This window comes from Callorhinus ursinus, unplaced genomic scaffold (assembly GCF_003265705.2).
Source record: "Callorhinus ursinus isolate GAN/ISIS: 27379988/994484 unplaced genomic scaffold, GSC_fseal_2.0 scaffold94, whole genome shotgun sequence".
Classification (NCBI taxonomy): Eukaryota; Metazoa; Chordata; class Mammalia; order Carnivora; family Otariidae; genus Callorhinus; species Callorhinus ursinus.
This window is the reverse complement of record NW_027397156.1, coordinates 1,156,141-1,176,190: the sequence shown is the minus strand read 5'-3', so window position 1 is coordinate 1,176,190 and position 20,050 is coordinate 1,156,141. Positions and strand designations below refer to the sequence as shown.

The 20,050-nt window shown below is 42.5% G+C and overlaps 1 protein-coding gene across 1 annotated transcript in view; it reads left to right on the top strand.

Moving 5' to 3' along the window:
• Positions 1 to 20,050, top strand: part of ANO2 (anoctamin 2) — a 379,342-nt gene that overhangs the window by 156,403 nt on the left and 202,889 nt on the right. Inside the window, exon 11 of the mRNA XM_073888754.1 lies at positions 14,660 to 14,794. Coding sequence (XP_073744855.1) covers positions 14,660 to 14,794 — 135 coding nt within the window. The remainder of the gene's footprint in view (positions 1 to 14,659; positions 14,795 to 20,050) is intronic.

Here is a 20,050-nt window from a genome sequence, read left to right as displayed (position 1 = left end):
CTTCTCTTCTCTTCTCTTCTCTTCTCTTCTCTTCTCTTCTCTTCTCTCCTCTTCTCCTCTCCTCTCCTCTCCTCTCCTCTCCTCTCCTCTCCTCTCCTCTCCTCTCTTCTCCTCTCTTCTCTTCCTTCTTGCTGCCCTTGTCCCTAAGACCTTGTCTCCTCTGTGTCCTCAGTATATGGTGAAGCCATAGCTGATGATGGCTACGACAACCTCAGTGCCTGATCGAAAGACCATTCCTCTTCTCATCTGCAGTGCTGAGGATTTTTGGTTGATGCTGGTGCAGCAAGCCACAGCTAAGCGGCCCTTGTGAGCTCATTCCCTCCAACCACCTGTTTACTCCCTCCAAGCTCATGCCGGTTTCCACATATGATTATTTCCTTTTTTTCACCCTAGCCCTTTCTGCATATTTTAAAGGGATGTTTATCTTTCATGCGTCTGCTATCATGTGTCTGGGGTTCCACAAGTACTTTGGGGGAGGTTTGGATAAGGGATTCATGACCTTCCTCTGAGATCTGGAAGCTGAGTTCTTCGGGGCTTGCCATGTTCCTCCCTCACCTCCTCACATTCTGGCGTGGTCCTCCTGGTTATGGCATCCTTCTGCACTCACATACCTCAGGAGTCACGCCAAGAATCTGCAACCATGTAACCTTTGACTTAAGCCTTAAGTTCTGCTAGGCTTCTACATTTGTGGACTGATGAGAAGAAGAATGAAGGGGGGGAATTGGAGGGGGAGACAAACCATGAGAGACTATGGACTCTGAAAAACAAACTGAGGGTTCTAGAGGGGAGGGGGTTGGGGGGATGGGTTAGCCTGGTGATGGGTTTGAAAGAGGGCATGTACTGAATGGAGCACTGGGTGTTATACTCAAACAATGAATCATGGAACACTACATCAAAAACTAATGATGTAATGTATGGTGATTAACATAACATAATAATAAAAAAATACATGAAGCAAAAATTAAGAGAACTGAAAGGAGAAATAAACAAATATGTAATTATGGTAAAAAAAGAAGACACTGGGACTGAGGTTGCATCTAAGCTCAAAGGAGCTCCTCATCCCTGGTCCTTAAGTCATAGATGCTGGGAGAAAGCTCTTGGTGGGGGATGGTGGCAAAAGGTACTCAAAGGTAGATTCTTCCAGGGAATCAGGATCCTGGTCATGAAAACTGGTGCTGCCCTTGCATGGTTTCATTCCTAAAATCCATTCACCTGAACAGTGAATCACCTGAAGCTTGCTTTCTCCTACTTGCCATTTCTTGACACACAGAGGAGCTCACTTCACATGCTCATCATTCATGCATTCAGTGGGGATTTACCAAATGGTGGGAAAGAGCAGAGCTTTGTACAATGCCCACGTGGGGAGAAAAAGGTGTATAATCCTTGGGGTGTTACAGTAAGGCTGGGGAGACAAGACACAACCACTTAAATGATAAGAAAGTAGTAGAGCCACAAGAGCTCAGGCAATGGAGGCAGAAGACATTGTCTTGGTCCCAGCATCCTGTGTCGTAACTCTTTGGCTTTGGGTCATTTGTTTCGATCTGTGACCTTTGCTTTCTTTTCCAAAGAGTGTTTGGGAGGATTGCATGTGTTAGAGTATGTGTATGTACTTTGTACACTATAAGGTGCTGTGCAAATTTTTGATATTACTGATTTTAATAATAAAGCTGCTCTGCAATGCAGAAGAACTAAGTTCTAGAATGTAGGTGAGGTATGAAGACATATGTCTGCCAACAGTGCTCATGGCCTATGTGGGGTCTGAGGAAGGAATAATCAGATTGCGAGAGGATATTTTGATTGTCTCCCTTGTAGCCTTGGTATGCCTAAGCATCTTTACCCCCAACCACAATGTGTGAGGATGGGGTTTAGATGTTGTTGGTTTATGTCAGTGTCGAGCCCATGCTACTCCATTCATTACTGTCTTTTGCTGCTCACAACACCAAAGGCTGCAGTGGGTGATGGCACCGGCTGGGAAGGGTTTCTGAGCCAAGCGAGTGTACACTGTCAGAGATAGGGGAAGTGCACACTGGAGAGAGTAGAGGGAGAAAACTCTTTTCATGAACCCCTGAAGAAAAGACTTATAGTGCTCAGGACAATGCATCTCAGTCATTGGAAAAGCAATTAAGAGGTTTTTAATTTTTATTCTTCCATAATTTTTAACATGACTCCTGTGGGCACGTGGTCATCTTCTGGGTCAAGATGAGAAAATGGAGATTGGTCCTGTTTTGTAGGATCTATTTTTCTTTGTGTGTGTGTGTGTATGTGAGAGAGAGAGAGAGAGAGAGAGAGAGAATTATTCCTGTTCTCTTAGTCATTAATCATATTCTAGCAATAGAGGAGGGAGGTATAATTAGTGGAAAGAAGGGGTTTGGAATTGGTAAAGTGGACAGTGGAAAAGATCAAAGACTTTCAAAATAGACTTTGGTTGGAAATTCAGGTGTGTAGTTAACTGGGTGTGGATCTGGGGCATGGGATTTAACTTCTCTGATGCTTGTTTTCCTTATCTGCAAATGGGAGAATAATTTCTGACTTCTAGGGTAGGGATTAACTTATCTATATATGTAAAAATCAGTGTAGGTACTTAATAAAGGTTCTCCTTCCCTTCCTTGGTGGATGAGAGGGGAACAAATTTGGCGAAAAAAGAAGTCATCAAGAAGAGGTGCAGTGCTCAATGACAGAACAAACAGGGTTATTTTTAAGATGAGAAATGCACCTTGATTCGGAAAAAAAGCAACCAGGGCCCAGTTAAATTTTCACACAGGGGGAGGAATGTGGGCTGCAGAAGCTCACCATGGGCATGGCCTGTGTCTTGGTAAAGAGCAGACAGAGTGTGGGAGGGCTGAGTGCTCAGGGAGCTTTTCTAGAGGTTGCACCGTGACATCAGGTGTTCTTCAAAAACATCAATACCAACATTGTCCATGAGCTTACAGTAAAAGCTGTGCTTCGTATCAAGACGTTCTTTTCATCAACCTTTCGACATGAACTATAACAGGTTTCTTGGCATGATTGTTACACATCATAGTGCTGGTCTTTCTTTCCCCTTGAAAATATTGAAGAACACTGAAGAATGATTTTTTTTATCATATGGGAAAAAGGGCTTATTTTTTTCTGCCACCCACACACATTATGGAATAGTGAAGTCAGAACAGTTCTCCAACCTCTTCTTATTCTCATCTCTGGCCTCTTTTCTTTTTGGAGGAATGTGGAGTAAGGAAGCCACAGTCATTTGTGCTGGAACCTTCTGCTTTTAGAGTTCTTAAAGCACTTATATGCTGTCTCAGTGGATATTTTAACTGCTCAATGAGATGAAGGTCATTTTCATTTAACAGGGGCAACTGCTTGCTGGGGGACCTTGAAGCAGGGCCATTCTGTGACAGCTGTGCAGAGCTTAACAGGGCATCTGGCCAAGGCGATATTAGGGGGCTGGAATTCACTACATGTTGTCACCAAGTCGTGAGCCTTGGCACTTCTTTCTCATTCATACTGAAGGTGGCAGTGGTCCTGCCTTCGACAGAACCTTTCTGGGCTTTGGCTTCTCCACCTCCTAAATAGGTTTAATTTTAGAATCCTTATGCCAGAAGGATTGTGTATTTCTAAGTCCATGTCCCCTTTTTTTCTAAACTAGATTGGGAATTAGCACACGGTGATGATGATGATGGTGACGATGGTTCTAGCTACCCACCATTTCTGAGTATTTGCTGTGTGCCAAGTGCTGTTGCAAGCAATTCATATGTGTTAACTCATATGACTCTTCTAACGGTCATACCATGTATGGTCTCAATTATTCTTGTGTGAAATTCTGGTCTCTAATTCTGGCTCTGCTTTGTTTATGGCGGGGATTTTGGACAAGTCTGGTAATATCCTTTAGCCTCAGTTGTCTAATAGTAAAACGAGAGGATTGTAACAGATCAGCAACTTCTAACTCTCCTCACATTCTTTTTTTGATTTTTGAACCTTGTATTATTTAGGAAAGAGGTAACACGCTCAAGTGGGTAATTGATTAAGGGCCTCCTCCAATGTGAGTCACCGGCTCCTCCAATGTGAGTGTGCTTCTGGGGAGGGTCATAGGGCTTCGCAAACCATCGAGTGGCGAATTCTGTTTTAGATGAGCCTTAGAGTTCCTTTCAGTTTTTTTTTATTAAAATAGAAAAGAAATCATAATACTTAGTAAACCAGGGGCTCCAGTCTGCATTATCAGCTACTCCATTACCGAAGGGATGCATGTCAGGGGTACAGTCTAGGCTTGAAGTCAGGCATCCCTGAGTTGGAGTGCAGATTCTTCTCTTGTTAGCTGTGTGACTACACAAGATACTCAGTTTCTCAGAGTCGTACTCAGTTCGTGCAGAGAAGAGGGATAGGCCTAGTAACCACCATATGGGGTGACTGTGAGGAGTTAGCCATCCACTAAACAAATGCTTATGAAGCCACTTCTGTATGCCAGACACATGCCAGGCATTAAGGAAGCAATAGGGAACAGGACAGAAAATGTCTCTGCTCTCGTGAAGCTTACACTCTAGCAGCAGAGATGGACAAAAACACCAATAAACTTAGAAAACAATGTTAGATGATGAGAAGTGTTATGAAGAAAAATGAAGCAAGGCCAGAGGTTGGGTGACATTTGGGATGGGGAGATCACAGAAGGTCTTTCTGAGGAAGTGAGTGTGAGAAGTTCTGAGGAAGGGGTGTCCCAGACTAAGGGCACAGCCATAGCGAAGGTCCTGAGGTGGGAGCAGATGTGGTGTGCTTGAGGAACAGAAGGGGCAAGTGAGCTGGAGCAAAGCCAAAGGGGAGGGCGACAGCAGGAGAAAATGGAGTTGGACTTGTTTCAAGGGGGTGAGGGGCTTGGGGTCAGATCGACTAGGACCCTGTAGGTCATGAAAACAATTTCAGCTTTTATTGTACATGTGATAGAAAGTCATAAAATTATCTTGAGCAGAGGAATAATGAATTTGAGAGATGTTTAAAAAGATTCTTCTGTCTTCTGTGTAGTGAAGAGATTATAGGGGCATGGGTGGAAGTGACTCAGGAGAGAGATTATAGCAGTGGGGCCAGAATGTGAGTGGTGGAGATGGTGAGATATGGTTGGGTTTGGTGTATTTTTGAAAGTAGAGTCTCTAGGATTTGCTGATGGATTAGACGTGGAATTTGGTAAACAGTCAGTGGCCTTCCATGTTTTCGTCCTGAGCACTTGGACTGTGGTTCTGTATCCTGAAATATGGAAAACTGGGGAGGACAGTTGAAGAGTGGCAGGAGAGGTAGAGAAACCAAGAGTTGCACTTTGGCCGTGTTGATCTCAAGACACTTAGCCACCCATGAAGGAAGCGGCAGTTCAGCTGGTGGAATTGTGAGATTGGAAACCAACAAGCTGGAAGAGTATCAGTCATTTTGCTTTTTTCTACGGTTCCATCTCATGAACTGGGGACAAATCACACAGCTGGTGAATGAAGCTTCTTGACTATTTTAGGGCCATTGGGAATCTACCACCATTGCTGTTGACTCTCGGAAGGGCTTCCTCAAAGGCACTTCTCTCTCCTTTGTGGTATGGAGTGGTAGTTGAAAGCAGAGGCTTTTGGACCTCAGCGGATTAGAGTTTGAATATTGCCTCGACACCCTAGTGGCTTCATCCACTTGGGTGAGGTGTTAGACCTTTGAGTTCCCATCCCTTCATCTATTAAATGGGGACATAATGCCTACTTCTAGGACTGCTCACAGACTTGTGAATTTTGTGCCTTGCTCATAGTTCCCCACTTGAGAGGGCAAGTGGGGGCTGAAATCTACACCACACTCTCTCTCCAACCCTTGTGCCTTGATGTGGTACTGTGTATTCCCAGAGGAAGGAACCTTTTCATTCACACAAGGACACCATTTTTGCCAAGCCCTGTATTCAGTCACAGGATTCTCGTGAGGATTGTAAGAGAAAAAAATGCATGAGAGCATTCACCAGAGTACCTGGAATGAAGTGAACAGTCAGAGATAGAGATATTTTATTTTATTTTGTGATCTGTTTCTTCTTTTGGCTGGGGAGCCATGGCTGATAACAGAGATCTACCCAGCTGCTGAGGGAAATCCACAAATGAGTGGAAAGAACCAGGATCAGAACTTGCCTTTAGTATCTCTCCTGGGTTCTGGGGAAGATCCTGCCAATGCTCTGGCTTTTTTCCTGCCTTGTTTTTCCTACTTTAACTCACTTTCCTAGCCCCGATTTTTTTGTCTCCCTAATTTACCTACCTGTCACTGGCACCTTCCTTCTCTTTTTGACCCTGGGCTTGGCATCTGGAACTTCTGGTCTCTGGCTCTCCCCAGTCTTCTGTTCTGTTTGCGCATCTAGACACATCTGCTGCTTGCAGGACCTGTGATGGGCTCCGCCAGCCCAGCTGATTTTGACTCCTTGGCCTGGGCCTGCAGCTTCCCTGGCTTCATAGAGTAGTTCTTTATTTGGAAACCTTTTAAAATAGAGGACTTGGGAGGGGAGAGGGAGACACTTGACAGAAGTGGCACAGGAGAGGGTCATGGACGTAGTGTGCTTCTAATTCCAAGGAGTATTTTTTCCCCTCTGGAACTCTGAAGCATTCCCATGCCATTAACTGGCATCTGTGTTGTCTCTTAATGTCAGGACTTGAGCCAAGCCCAGTTTTCACAGCCCTGAAGCCTAGCCTTTTCTTCACTCTACTTTCTGAATTTGCCCCATATTAGCAAAATGTTCTTTTCAGAAGGAGGCCTTCTCTAGGCCTGTTTGGGAGGGCTAAGAACCGAGAGCCTCCTGGCCTTCCGTTACTGATCAGAGGAGCCAGCTACTATGTCTGCTGGCCTGTGCCCAGCAAGGGGGAGGCAGCCTGGCTCCTACTGACAGCTTTGGTAGAGGGATGACAATCCAGCTGCTGCTTCCCAACCAGTGGGACCCCCACCTGGAGATGGGTTCTGGCCCCGGATCTCCAGGCCAGTGATCAGAAGGCAGAAGCTGGGAAGTGGGATAAAGGGAGGCCTGGAGAACCTGATGTCCCGTGACCTGGGCCCTTTCTCATGGTTATGTCTGTGCTCCCTGTAGAGAAGCACCATGTACTTTGGGTCTTGGGATTGTGGGTCCCAAGAAAAGAAACTGATAAGCACCATTCTTTAAAGACTATAATGTATATCTGTACAGAGAATGTTTGAAGTCCCTTTTGATATAGATTCTCTTCTTGGGTTTCTTTTCCAACAACCTTTCTGCTACCCACCCCTACTTCTCCTAGCCTCAGGGAAGATAAGGGGGGGCATGGGGTAGGGAATGGGGAATGGTGGGGATTAGACATGGGGAAATTCCGATCAGGCAGAAAGGGAAAATAAACTCTTCCAATGAAGGAAGATTGTTATAAGAGAAATAGGAAGGTGTAGAAGGGTAAGATTTGAGAGGGCATTATTCTGGTGCCTCCCTGCCTTGGGGTCAGACAGTTCTGGAGTGGGAGGTGGAAGCAAGAGGAGTGGAAGCGCTTGGATATTTTGGGGGTGAACCCTAGGGCCCAGGGTTTGTTTGCCCCTCATATCTCAGAGTGCACATGAGGAAATTACAAGTTCTTTGGAGAAGCCCAGCATCCAGCATGGTGTCAGAGTATTCGTGGTGCTGCCTAGGGAGCTGACTAGGAATGGCTGAGCCCAAAACAGTGCCCCCTACATCCCACAGACCATAAACACAGTCTGGAGGATCCAGAGATCCTCATGAACCACCTGCCTTGGAGAGGCTGTGGCTGGGACAAGGAAGAGGCAGCACATGCTCTAGGTGCCAGCTGGATGCCCCAGTAGGACCCTGCTGGCCTGGCCACCCCCTGGTGGATGCCAGCACAATGCTGGGGGCCAACCCAGCCCAGCTCAGCTACTGAGTAGCTGGGACCAGCGCAGGGCTCAATTCCCAGAAGCCCCCTCCCCTCTTCCATGCTAAGGATGCACACACTTCTTCCTCACCTGGATACTACCTCGTAAAGGGGATGGTGGTGGGGGAGCTTTTTGAGCTGGGCAAGACAATCCTGACAGGGAGCTTGAGCTTCGAATTGACTATATTTATCCCAAGGAGACTTTTTAAAAACCTGACAAAACCAAGTCACCTTTAGAGCGCCTGGGTGGCTCAGTCATTTAAGCATCTGCCTTCGGCTCAGGTCATGATCCTGGGGTCCTGGGACGGAGCCCTGTGTTGGGCTCCCTGCTCAGCAGGGAGCCTGCTTCTCCCTCTTCCTCTGCCCCTCCCCCTGCTCATGCTCTCTCTCGTGCATACTCTCTCTCTCAAATAAATAAATAAAATCTTTTTTTTTTATGGTTTAAGTTTTATTTTGGAGCATCAACCCTGTGAGAAATACGTGTCTTAATAGGATTTGATTTCCATATAGGTATTTTCCCCAAAGAAACAAAAGGATGAGACTGATTTTCAAATGTCACTTGTTTGCCCCAGAAACAGTCTACTTGGTGCAAGGGTGTCCTAGAAATCCTAAATCTATAGATCATAGTTTCCATTGCTGGTGGGTGATGAATAAAATCTTAAAAAAAGTCACCTTTAACTGTTTTGCTTATCTGAATCTAACCTTAATTCCAACACTAATTTTTAACTTGCCTTGTAAGGTTTTGCAAGCATTAAATGACATACTGTGTATAAAGCGCTTAACCCAGAGCTTGGCATATGGTACATGCTGAATAAATGTTGCATTTCTCCCCTTGCTCTCCAGTGCTGACCCCTTATACAACCATAGTCCACTTACATTATTTCCAAGAGCTGAGGGTACAAGTTAGGGGCATTGGTAATTTAAAAGGCAGAAACCACATTGGCCCCATCTCATGGCTTCACCAAGGAGAGGCCTTTGCTGGCTTGCCTAGCTTCTTCTGTACCTGGGAATTTCCAGGCTGTCTTCCAGAGAACCAACAATTGTGAACTCTAATTAGAGGCTCTGAACTTTCTCTTTGGCATCCCTGCACTTGCCCACAGTCTGTCTCCTTAGGGGCCGGGAAAGCCTGAGCTTTTTGTAAGACCAGGAAGGAAGGTGCTGTGCTTGCCATCCTGTCAGGCTGATGCAGGCTTGGCAGGAGTTGAGAGCAGAAGTTGCCCCCCTCTGGCTGACAGGGCCAACTCCCCTGGAACACGCCCTGCTGTCAGTCTGCTCTGCTTCTGATCTGAATGCTCGGGAATGGTGTAAGCAGCATCCAACCTCCACCACTGCCTTGGACTACCCAGCCAAATGCTGACCTTGCATTTCAGGGCTGGCAGTCTAGTTCTGGAAGCCTTGTCTTTTGTTAGCATGGCCTTCTGTGCTTCATTAAGGTGAAAGCTCCCTGTTCAGGTCTGTGACAGACTGGGCCTGAATGACATGTACACCTGATGTGGATTATATGCTGTCTGGCTCGAAGGCAAGAGAATGGACAAGGTGATCTTCAGGGAATCTGTTGGCCTGCAGATTATAAAATATGTGGTGTCTTTTTTTTTATGTGGTGTCTTTTTAAAATCATTTTAAGATTTCTTTGTCTAATGGGGTCTTTTGTGGTTCCTTATAAACTTTAGTATTATTTGTTCTATTTTTGTGAAAAACGCTATTGGTATTTTTATAGGGATTGCATTGAATCTATAGATTGCTTTGTGTAATATGGACATTTTAACAACATTAATTCATTTAATCCATGAACATGGAATATCTTCCCATTTGCTTGCGACATCTTCAATTTATTTCATTAATGTTTTATAGTTTTTGGAATATAGGTCTTTTATCTCTTCTGTTAAGTTTATGCGTTTTTTTTTGGTGCAATTGTAAGTGGAATTGTTTTCTTAATTTCTCTTTTTGCTACTTTGTTATTAGTGTATAGAAGTGCTACTGATTTCTGGGTATTAATCTAGTATCCTGAAGCTTCACTGAATTCATTTATTATTTCTAGTAGTTTTTTTTGGTAGAATCTTTAGGGTTTTCTATATATAGTATCATGTCAGCTGCAAATAGTGACAGGTTAACAACTTCTTTACCAATACAGATACCTCTGATTTCTTTTTCTTGTCTGATTGCTGTGGCTAGGACTTCCAGTACTGTGTTTAAAAGTGGTGAGAATGGAAAAAAATAGAAAATAAAAGTGGTGAGAATGGATATCCTTGTCTTGATCCTCATCTTAGAAGAAAATCTCTCAGTTTTTCTCTATTGAGTAAGATGTTAACTGTGGGTTTTGAGGTATGTTCCCTCTAACCCTACTTTGTTGAGAGTTTTTATCATGAATGGATGTTGATATTTTGTCAAATGCTTTTTCTGCATCTACTGATATGATCATATGGTTTTTATCCTTCATTTTGATGAGGTGTGTCATGTTGATTTATTGGTGAATATTGAACCATTCTTGCATCCTCAGAATAAATCCCATTTGATTGTGGTGAATGATCCTTTCAGTCTTGCGAAAGAAAAACAAAAGGGGAGGTATCACAATTCCAGATATCAATATATATACTACAAGGCTGTAGTAATCAAAACAGTATGGTACAGGCACAAAAATAGACATACAGATCAATGGAACAGAATAGAGAGCCCAGAAATAAACTCATGATTATATGGTCAGTTAGTTTGTGGCAAAGGAGCAAAAATATACAATGGGGAAAAGAGGGTCTCTTTAGTAAATGGGTTTGGGAAAACTGGACAGCTACATGTAAAAGAATGAAACTAGACCACTTTCTAACACCATATATAAAAATAAACTCAAAATGGATTAAAGACCTAAATGGGAGACCTGAAACCATAAAAATTCTGGAAGAGAGCACAGGCAGTTATTTCTTTGACATTGGCCATAGCAACATTTTTCTAGACATATCTCTTAGACATGTCTCTTAAGGCAAGGGAAACAGAAGCAAAAATGAACTATTTGGACTAGCTCAATGTAAAAAGCTTTTGCAAAGTGAAGGAAACAGTTGACAAAACTAAAAGACAACCTACTGAATGGGAGAAGATATTTGCAAATGATATATCTCATAAAGGATTAATATCCAAAATATATAAGATCAAAGACAACACCAAAATATAACTAACCAATTGAAAAATGGGCAGAGGACCTAAATAAACATTTTTCCAAAGAAGATGTACAAATGGCCAAAAGATGCATAAAAAGATGTACAATATGTTCAATATCTCTAATCATCAGGGAAATGCAAATCGAAACCACAGGGAGATATCACCTCACACCCATGAGAATGGCTAAAATAAAAAAGATAAAAAATAATAAGTGTTGACAAGTATGTGGAGAAAAAGGAATCCTCGTGCACTGTTGGTGAGTATGCAAACTGGTGCAGCCACTGTGGGTTAACAACAGTATGGAGTTTCCTCAAGAAATTAAAAACAGAAATACCAAATGATCCAATAATTCCGCTACTGGGTATTTACCTAAAGAAAGTGAAAAGGATATATGTACCCCTATGTTTTTGCAGCATTATTTATAGTAGCCAAGTTATGGAAGCAACCTAAGAGTCCATTGATAGATGAATGGATAGGAAGATGTGGTATGTATGTGTGTGTGTGTGTGTGTGGGGAGGGGTGTATCGTGGAATATTATACAACCATTAAAAAGGATGAGTTTTTTTTTTTTTTTTTTGCTATTTGCAACAACATGGATGGACCTAAAGGATATTGTGCTAAGCAAAATAAGTTAGACTGAGAAAGACAAATACCATATGATTTCACTCATATGTGGAATCTAAAAAAAAAGAAAACCCAAATGAATAAACAAACAAAGAGCAGAATCAGACCTGTTAACACAGAGAGCAAACTGATGGTTGCCAGTGGGAGTGTGGGCAAAATGAGTGAAGGCAAGTGGGAGGTACAGGCTTCCAGTTATGGAATGAGTAAGTCATAGGAATAAAAGGCACAGCATAAGGTATAGTCAATGATACTGTAATAGCATGGTGTGGTGACAGATGGTAGCTACATTGTGGTAAGTATAGCATAATGTTGAAACTTGTTGAATCACTGTTTTACACCTGAAATTAATGTAGCATAGTATATCAACTACACTCAAATAAAAAAATTAATAAAAATTTAAAAATGAAACCATTTTAAAATCAAAGTATAATATACCTATAGAAAGATGTATATGCAATAAATATACAGCTTGCTGAATTTTTGCAAACTGAACACACCCATACAACTAGTACTCAGATCAAGAATAAATATGATTAGTACTACTATCTGGACTTCTAGCACAGTTATTTTGTTTTTCAACTTTAAGCAGAATAATTAAATATATATATTCTTTAGTGTGTGACTCCTTTTGCTCAGTGTTGTGTTGATGAGATTTATCCATATTGTTGCACGTTCTTGTAATGTGTTCATTCCCATTGCTGTATAATACACCGTTGGGCAAATATAGAACAACGTATTTATCCATTTTATTGCTTATAGGCATTTTGGAGTTTCCAGTTTGGGGCTATCATAGATAGCGCTGCTGTGAATGTTCCTGTATGTGTCTCTCAGTGTGCATGTACGCGTTTCTGTTGGGCATATACTTAGGAAGAGACTTGTTGCATCACTGGGGATGCCCATGCTCAGCTGTAGTAGATAGTGCCCAGCAGTTTTCCTGAAGTGGATCTACCTGTATACATCCCACCTGCACTGTGTGAGCGTTCTAGTTTCTCTGCATTTGGCCAAGACTTGGTGTTTCCCCTCTTTTTCATTTTTATCATTTTCTTGACTAGGTATTGCATTGTGATTTCATTTGCCTTTTCTTGATGATCTGATGATTAGGAAAGTTGAGTACCTTTTCATATGTTTATTGGTCAATTGGGTATCTTTTTTTAAGGGGGGAGGGGCCGAGGGAAAGGGGAAGGGAGAATCTTAAGCACGTGGAGCCCAACACAGGGCTTGATCTCACAACCCTGAAATCATGACCTGGGCTGAAATCAAGAGTTGGATGCTTAAATGACTGAGCCACCCAGGCACCCTAATTGGGTATCTTTTTTTTTCCAATACTCTTTTTAAAATAATTTTTTATATCTTCCCTTTCTCATCTTCCCCTCCCCAACACCACCCTCACTCCAGCTTAAAGATTTTCTATCTTTGTTTTTCAGATTTGATTTTGGTATGTCTTGGTGTGTAGGTTTCTGTTTTTGTTTTTATATTTATTCTGCTTGGGGTTCTCTGGAGTTCTTAGACCTATGTTTTGTTGTTTCTGATTAATTCTGGAAATTTTTTAGCCCTAATCCATTCAGATATTTTTTCTGTCTTCTTTCTTTTAATCTTCCTGGGACTTCAATTACATATATGATAGACCCTAGGATATTATCCTCTCTCCTGCCCCTCTCCCAGAGCAGACTGCTGATCCTTTTCACTCAGTGATTTGAATGAGAGATGGTCCTGGGAGATGAGTGTGCTTCCACGCCCCTCTGCAATAAAGAGGCCCTTTCCAGTTTCCTACCTTGCCCGTTACCCTCCTTATGAGTACCAGGTGGTGGTCATTGGTTGGGATCTTATGAAGGACTGCAAAATCCTCTTGTGTCTGGAGCTCTCATTTATTGTAATCTGTCATGCTAACCTATACTCAGCCTTTCAGAATTTACAAGATTATATCTTTTTCTTTGTACTGCCCTTTTCTCCTGTGCTCTGCCAAATCTGAAAGTATTTGCATGTCCCATTTTCCTTGGAGGGGCTTGTCATTTTTTTTTTTTTTTAATTCAGTTCACATGATTACCTTGTAGCCTCCATTCTGTGATGGGTTCAAGGAAAGTTTGATGTCACAGATTATCTGGATTTTTCTTGTTGTTAGGTTAGAAGCCACATTTTCTTGCCATTGTCTATATCCTAGGTGGGAGCAGCACCTTTGGTAGTGGATAAATAGATTCAATTCACTGCTCTTATTCTTTTGTCCTCACATCAAAGAGTGGGCTGCACTCCCATTTCCCTCCTGTGTTTTATGTCATAGCCTCTTGAGAAATAAAATATACAGTTTCTCTGTGGTTTGTATTTTTCTCATCAGGTGTCCATCACTAATATTTATTTAAAGGAAAGATCCCTTTTTAGAGACTTATGGTGACAATTTACTAACTTCCTGAACTCTAGGGATCAAAAAGATAATGGCTTATTAATTTTCTCTCTAAAAGAATTTTTTAAATTATAGAATTAAATTCGTTAACAAAGTAGAGAGTTTAAAAATACAGAAATGTAAAAAATAAAGAAATAAAAACCACCCACAATCCCATCAGCTAAAGAAACCATTGCTAATATTTTACCAAAATGCTTCTAGTCATTTTTCTTAGTTTTATGCTTTGTGGACATAAGTATGCATGCCCACCTAGATAATTTGTGTTTTATTCACATAACGAAGTTCTGAAAAGGTGTTTTTCTGTGGGTTAGGGTACTCATGAGATGATGATGTGTTACTTATGTTTGTCTGGTAAAGATGCCAAAATGTATGGTCTACTTTCAGTTTGCTGTTAGGGCTGGATTCCTTCTTGGGGCTAGTTCACGTGAATAGCCAGGATTCCTTGGTGTGTGTGTATGCATGTGAGGTGTGTGTGAGTGATTCCCAGGGAATGTAATTCATAGTGGAAGAGACCAGTTCTTTGTGCTGAGGTCCCTCTTGTGCCATCTAACTTCCATCTCTTTTTGTTTATGCTGACTCGTAGAACAAACAGAAATGGGGGAAGTTTATGGTATTCTCAATATGTGTTGCGATATTCTTTCTTTTTCAGAAAGTATTTTGGAGAAAAAATTGGACTATATTTTGCCTGGCTGGGATTATATACATCATTCCTCATTCCGTCTTCTGTAATTGGAGTGATCGTGTTTCTTTACGGATGTGCAACAATCGAAGAAGATATTCCCAGGTGAGAGGGTTTTAAAGAAAAAGCCTCAGTTCCCACATGGCAGTACTTTGGAGTTTCATCCCAGTTGCGAGTACAGTTCACATGCTTCCTTCCAAAGTCCTTACCCTCTATTCTCTCCTCCCCTTACTACACACATAACCTCCCTCCAGAGACAGATCTGTGAACTATAGAGTCTGGGAATGGCTTCAGAGCCTGCTGGGGATAGTTCCCTTCCTTCCTAGTTAGGCTTTTCTCCAGGGCTAGAGTCTGATGCGGGCAAGTGGATTCTATCTGATGAAAAAACCCATGCCGGAGAAACGCATTTTCCCTTCAACTTCACGACTTTTTTCTCTGGTTTCCCCTAAGACCTGAGGCAGGAAATGTTGAGTGGCATTGGGTAGCGATCACATGTCGATATGGTCAAACACTGTTGGGGTAAAATGCTGTGAGTCTGTCCGTAGAAGCAGGCAGCTCTGGAACTGAGGGGGGCTCAGCCTCTGGTTCAGGAAGTCAGAAACTGCAGGTGACAGGCCCCATGGTGGGGTTCTTGGAGAGCCAAGAGATGGAACAAAGGCTGGTCCTTATGGTGAAAAGAGAGCCTACAAAGAATATAAGCACTTAAAAATAGCATATTTGGGCCACAGGGTGTCTTAGTTGGTTAAACATCTGACTCTAGATTTTGGCTCAGGTCATGATCTCAGGGTCATGAGATCAAGCCCCATGTCGGGCTCTGTGCTCGCCCTGGAGCCCTCTTCAGATTCTCTCTCTCCCTTTCCTTGTTCTCCCCCCCCCCCCTCATGCTCTCTCCTCTCTCTCTCTCTCTCAAAAAAAAAAAAACATAGCATCCTTTAGGATGGACAGCATTACATATTAGCTGTAAGACTGGATAGTTAACTCCCCAAGTCTTCCTTCCGTTGGCTATAAATAGTGATAATAACACATACCTTGTGATATTGTGAGGATTCAAGGAGATGGTGTTTGGCACATAATAGAATATTAATAAATAATTGTTGAAGGAATCAACATATGTGGAAATAAAGTACAAGTGACGAAAGAGACACTTAACATAGTTAGCATTTAAATCTCTTGCCATCTTCAGCACTGTCCTCGAAAACCGAAGCATGGTTAATGTATTTTAATACTTTTTCAGTTGCAAGTGATAGAAATGCAACATGAACTAGCTGAAGCAAAAAAATAAAAAGGGAATTTATTATAAGGATTCTGGGGTGTGTCAGGGAACCCATTGGCAGGCGTGTGACTAGCCTAAGGACCAATGGAAATAGGGACTCCTGTTTATCTCCCATCTCTGGTTCTTTCTTGTATTTGTTTCACTACAGATTTTCTCCATTGGATGTAAACATTCCTACTAATAGTTCATGGATATTGTATTGTAGAGCTTTTTCTTGCATTGGTTCCAAATAAAAAAGGCCTATTGGCTCGTTTTGGATTAGGGTGGAGGCCCTGGGCCCACAGTTGTGGCTCTGGGGCAGGATCACGCTGTACCAACAGGATGTTCCCTCAGTATCCAGGTGGATGAGGATACTGGGCAGACTGTGGGTGTCCACTATAGTTGGAGGAAGTAATGGCCATCCTGAAGAAAGGACCAAGAGCTGGGCTCCTTTGAGGAAAGGGTTTCACCAATGGCAGGAACCAGGTATCTCTTCTTGCAGCCATGTTAATCTATAGAAATGGTCTTATAAATTAGAAACTGGGGTTGGTGTTAGAATAAAGCTAAATAAGTTGGTGTAAGAGACAAAGGTTTGGATATTTTTGTATGTAAAACTGGTACCAACTGCCCAGTATTTTGACTGGGAATTCTGGGTTCATCACACAACATACGTGGTTGAGGTTCTGCCTTTCTCAGGCCATCTAGCATGAGGGAAAAACTAATACTTACCAAATGCCTACCTTGTGCCAGGCATGGTGCTGGGTGTTTGTTAGGTACATGTTTCTTTGATCCTGTACAGATCATGGTTGTAAACTGTGAGATTGGTATTATTTTCACCTAACAGAGTTGGAGAAATTGATGCTAAGTGCAGTCATATAACTTGTCCAACTTCAGCAACTAATAACTGTCAGGGTTGCGACTTGACCTCAATTGCCTCCTGCTCCAAAGTCTTTGCTTTTTCCCATAAGATATGAAGTCTCCCAGAAGGTTCATATCCTCCCTTGCAGCCAAGTAGTTTCAACTGGCCTTGCCTGGTACTTTCTCAGAAAACATGGCTCCAATGTTTCTCTTGCCCAGTTTGATCCCTAGAGAGCTGGGCCTCAGGTTGATCCAAACTAGAAAACTCTGCACTGTGTGTAGAGAGCTAGTGCCAGGGTAGAGGGTGGGCCATCACTGTGCTCGCTTACATTGGGATTTAGGACTTGTGCCTGGGTTCCCTATATGGGAATACATGCAACAGGGACCATATAGATGAAAGTGACCATGGTCTACACATATTGAAGAATATATATCTATACACATGCATTCATGTATATGTAGGTATATATGGATGGAAATGTGATGATCATTATCACTGCAGATGTCTCTTCTTACCTGTCAGAGTGTGTAGTGTTTCACAAACTATGTATAGCAACCCATTAGTGGATCATAGAATCAGTTGAATGGTTGCCTTTTAAATGAACTAGAATAAGATAGGATAGAGTAGAATGAAATATAGTATTAGTATTCATCACAAGAAGGAAGTATGGGTATTGTTTCATGAGATTTTATTTGGCTATATAATATGTTTATGGGGAAGAAAGAGAGTATGTATGTATTTGCATACTGGAATCTGATGGAAAAGATTGTTTTTAAACTGTAGGTCACAGTCAAAAAAGTTTGAAATTGACTGTTTTAAAGCTGAAATTTTGGTTGTTGGATTTTCAGACTCAGGGTGGGGTGTGATAATTTTTTTCTATTATTTACATCTTCCTTACTTATGTGTATTATGAAGAATTTTTTAAAACAATTGCTCTTTAATCATAATTAGATAGCCATCAAAAATCCAAGCTCGATGGGCTTGATGGAAACTCATAAAATACCACTCCCTATCAACAAAAGAATAGTCTTTAAATCCCAATACTGAATCTAAACAAATTCATACTCTTCCGGGATCTATGTCTGTCAGCCCCTCCTAAGCATTATTAAAAACTTGTACTATTCCTGGGATTACTTTAGAGGTTTCTAATTTTGACATTAAGCCTGGAATTTATTATCTATGTATAATTTTTAAAAATGCTATATTTTGAAAACATTATAGATTAATAGGAAGATAGTACAAAGGGGCCCACCATGCCCTTCATCCAATTTCCCCTCGTGGTTATGTCTCATATAACCTATGTCTCATATAACCATATAACATAACGGTTATGTCTCATATAACAATATCAAAAGCAGAAAATTTACATTATGTGGAAGTTTAAATGGTACCTTTTATCACCAGCAACTTGGATATATGAATACAAGTATCACTTATGCGTAATAATTCCATATGTGCATGATACGTCTATAGAACTTTTCTCTGCTTACCAAAGGATTGGTTCCATTTATTAGGCATTGGCTTACATGGGTAGGAAAGACTGGAGCATTAAAAAAAAAGAAAAAAAAGCTGATTGATCTAAACCATCTTGAAGAGAAATGATTACCTTCGTCTGAGACCTTAATAGCAGATGCTGTGTCTGAATTTCTGGAATAATTCCCATGTTGCACCATTTCCCTTTGTGCAAGCACAGCCCTGTATCGCCTAACTTATGAGCAACGAGTTACTGATTAAGAATACCACTCACTTTGGGGTCCTGGTTCAGCTGACTGCCAGGCCATTTATCAACCTTCTTGTGCTTTCTAGAGAAAATGATAGACTGAAGAAATACAGCATTTGATTTATAGCTTCTGTTGGTTCTAACTAGAAATCCATGGATTGTACAGCTAGTGAAAAACCCAGATGTGATTTCAGTTTTAGCTGAGCTTCCCTCACCTTTCTGCTTCTCTTTCAGCCTTGTCTAGAGAGGCATCCTCTCTCAGGGAACACAAAGTCATTTTAATATCATCCTGAGGCAGAATTTCTCCTGAATTCTGTTCAAATGGCTTGCATCAAACAGACAAATAAACAAACAAAATGACCCTATACCTATAAAGCATTCTGATTTCAAGTTTAAATGATTTGGGGAGTATCCATGCGATGGTGGCTGCCATTTTGTACAAATGATTGGTAGTTGACTGTCCTCCCATTGTAAAGCCAATAATTGACACAGAACTTATGTTTCAAAGTGCTTTGCACTTTGTTAGCTGGTTTGCTAACACTTTTTCATTCCTGACATTTTAGCACTGACTACTTTTGATTAGGATTAGGTTGGCTAGGGATTATCCCTTCCCCAAGTCTATGTGTTAAAAAATAAAAAAGCCCCAGGGGGCGGAGCAAGATGGTGGAGGAGTAGGAGACCTGGATTTCGTCTGGTCTCAGGAATTCAGCTGAATAGGGATCAAACCATTCTGAACACCTACGAACTCAACAGGAGCCCGAAGAAGAGAGTAGCAACAACTCTCTGAACAGAGAAGCGACCACTTACTGGAAGGTAGGACGTACGGAGAAGTGAATCCGAGGCGATATTCGGGAGGATACATGGTGGGAGAGGGGGCCTCCGTGGGCCGCTTCTGGCAAGTGATAGAGCTGCGGAGCACAAAATTGGAACTTTTAGAAGCCGGCTCCGCTGAGGGACGTTGCTCCAGTGGCTAAGCGGGGGGTGGAACCCTCGCGGGACAGTGTGGTCTCAGGACCCTCGGGGTCACGGAAAGACCAGGGGTGCCTGAGTGCAGCAGAGCTCCCAGGTATCGGAGCGGGGAAGCCGGCTGCAGAGACGGAGCCGAGGCGCGGGCTCTCAGCTTGGGGTTGCCATAAACTGTGATCTGTGGCCCAGTCGGGCCACTGCTCCTCCAGCGGGGACCCAACAAGCGGTAGATCCGGGGAGACTCCCCTCCCTCCCCAGGGAGGAGCAGTGCAAAAGCGCACCGCAGGGATCTGCTGGGTTTGGAGACTCCACACGGGGTCGAGTGCCAGAGATAGAAACGCTCAGTCACAGGCCGGGTGAGCATGCAGTGCGGCCAGAGACCAGGGAGACGGGAGTGATTGCTTTTCTCTGGGGGCGCACTGAGGAGTGGGGCCCCGAGTTCTCAGCTCCTCCGAGTGGAGATTGGGAGGCCACCATTTTCACCCTGGTCCTCCAAAGCTGTACCAGAGCTTGCAGGGAACAAAAGCTCCTGAGAGCAAACCTGAGCAGCTTGCTTAGCCCCGA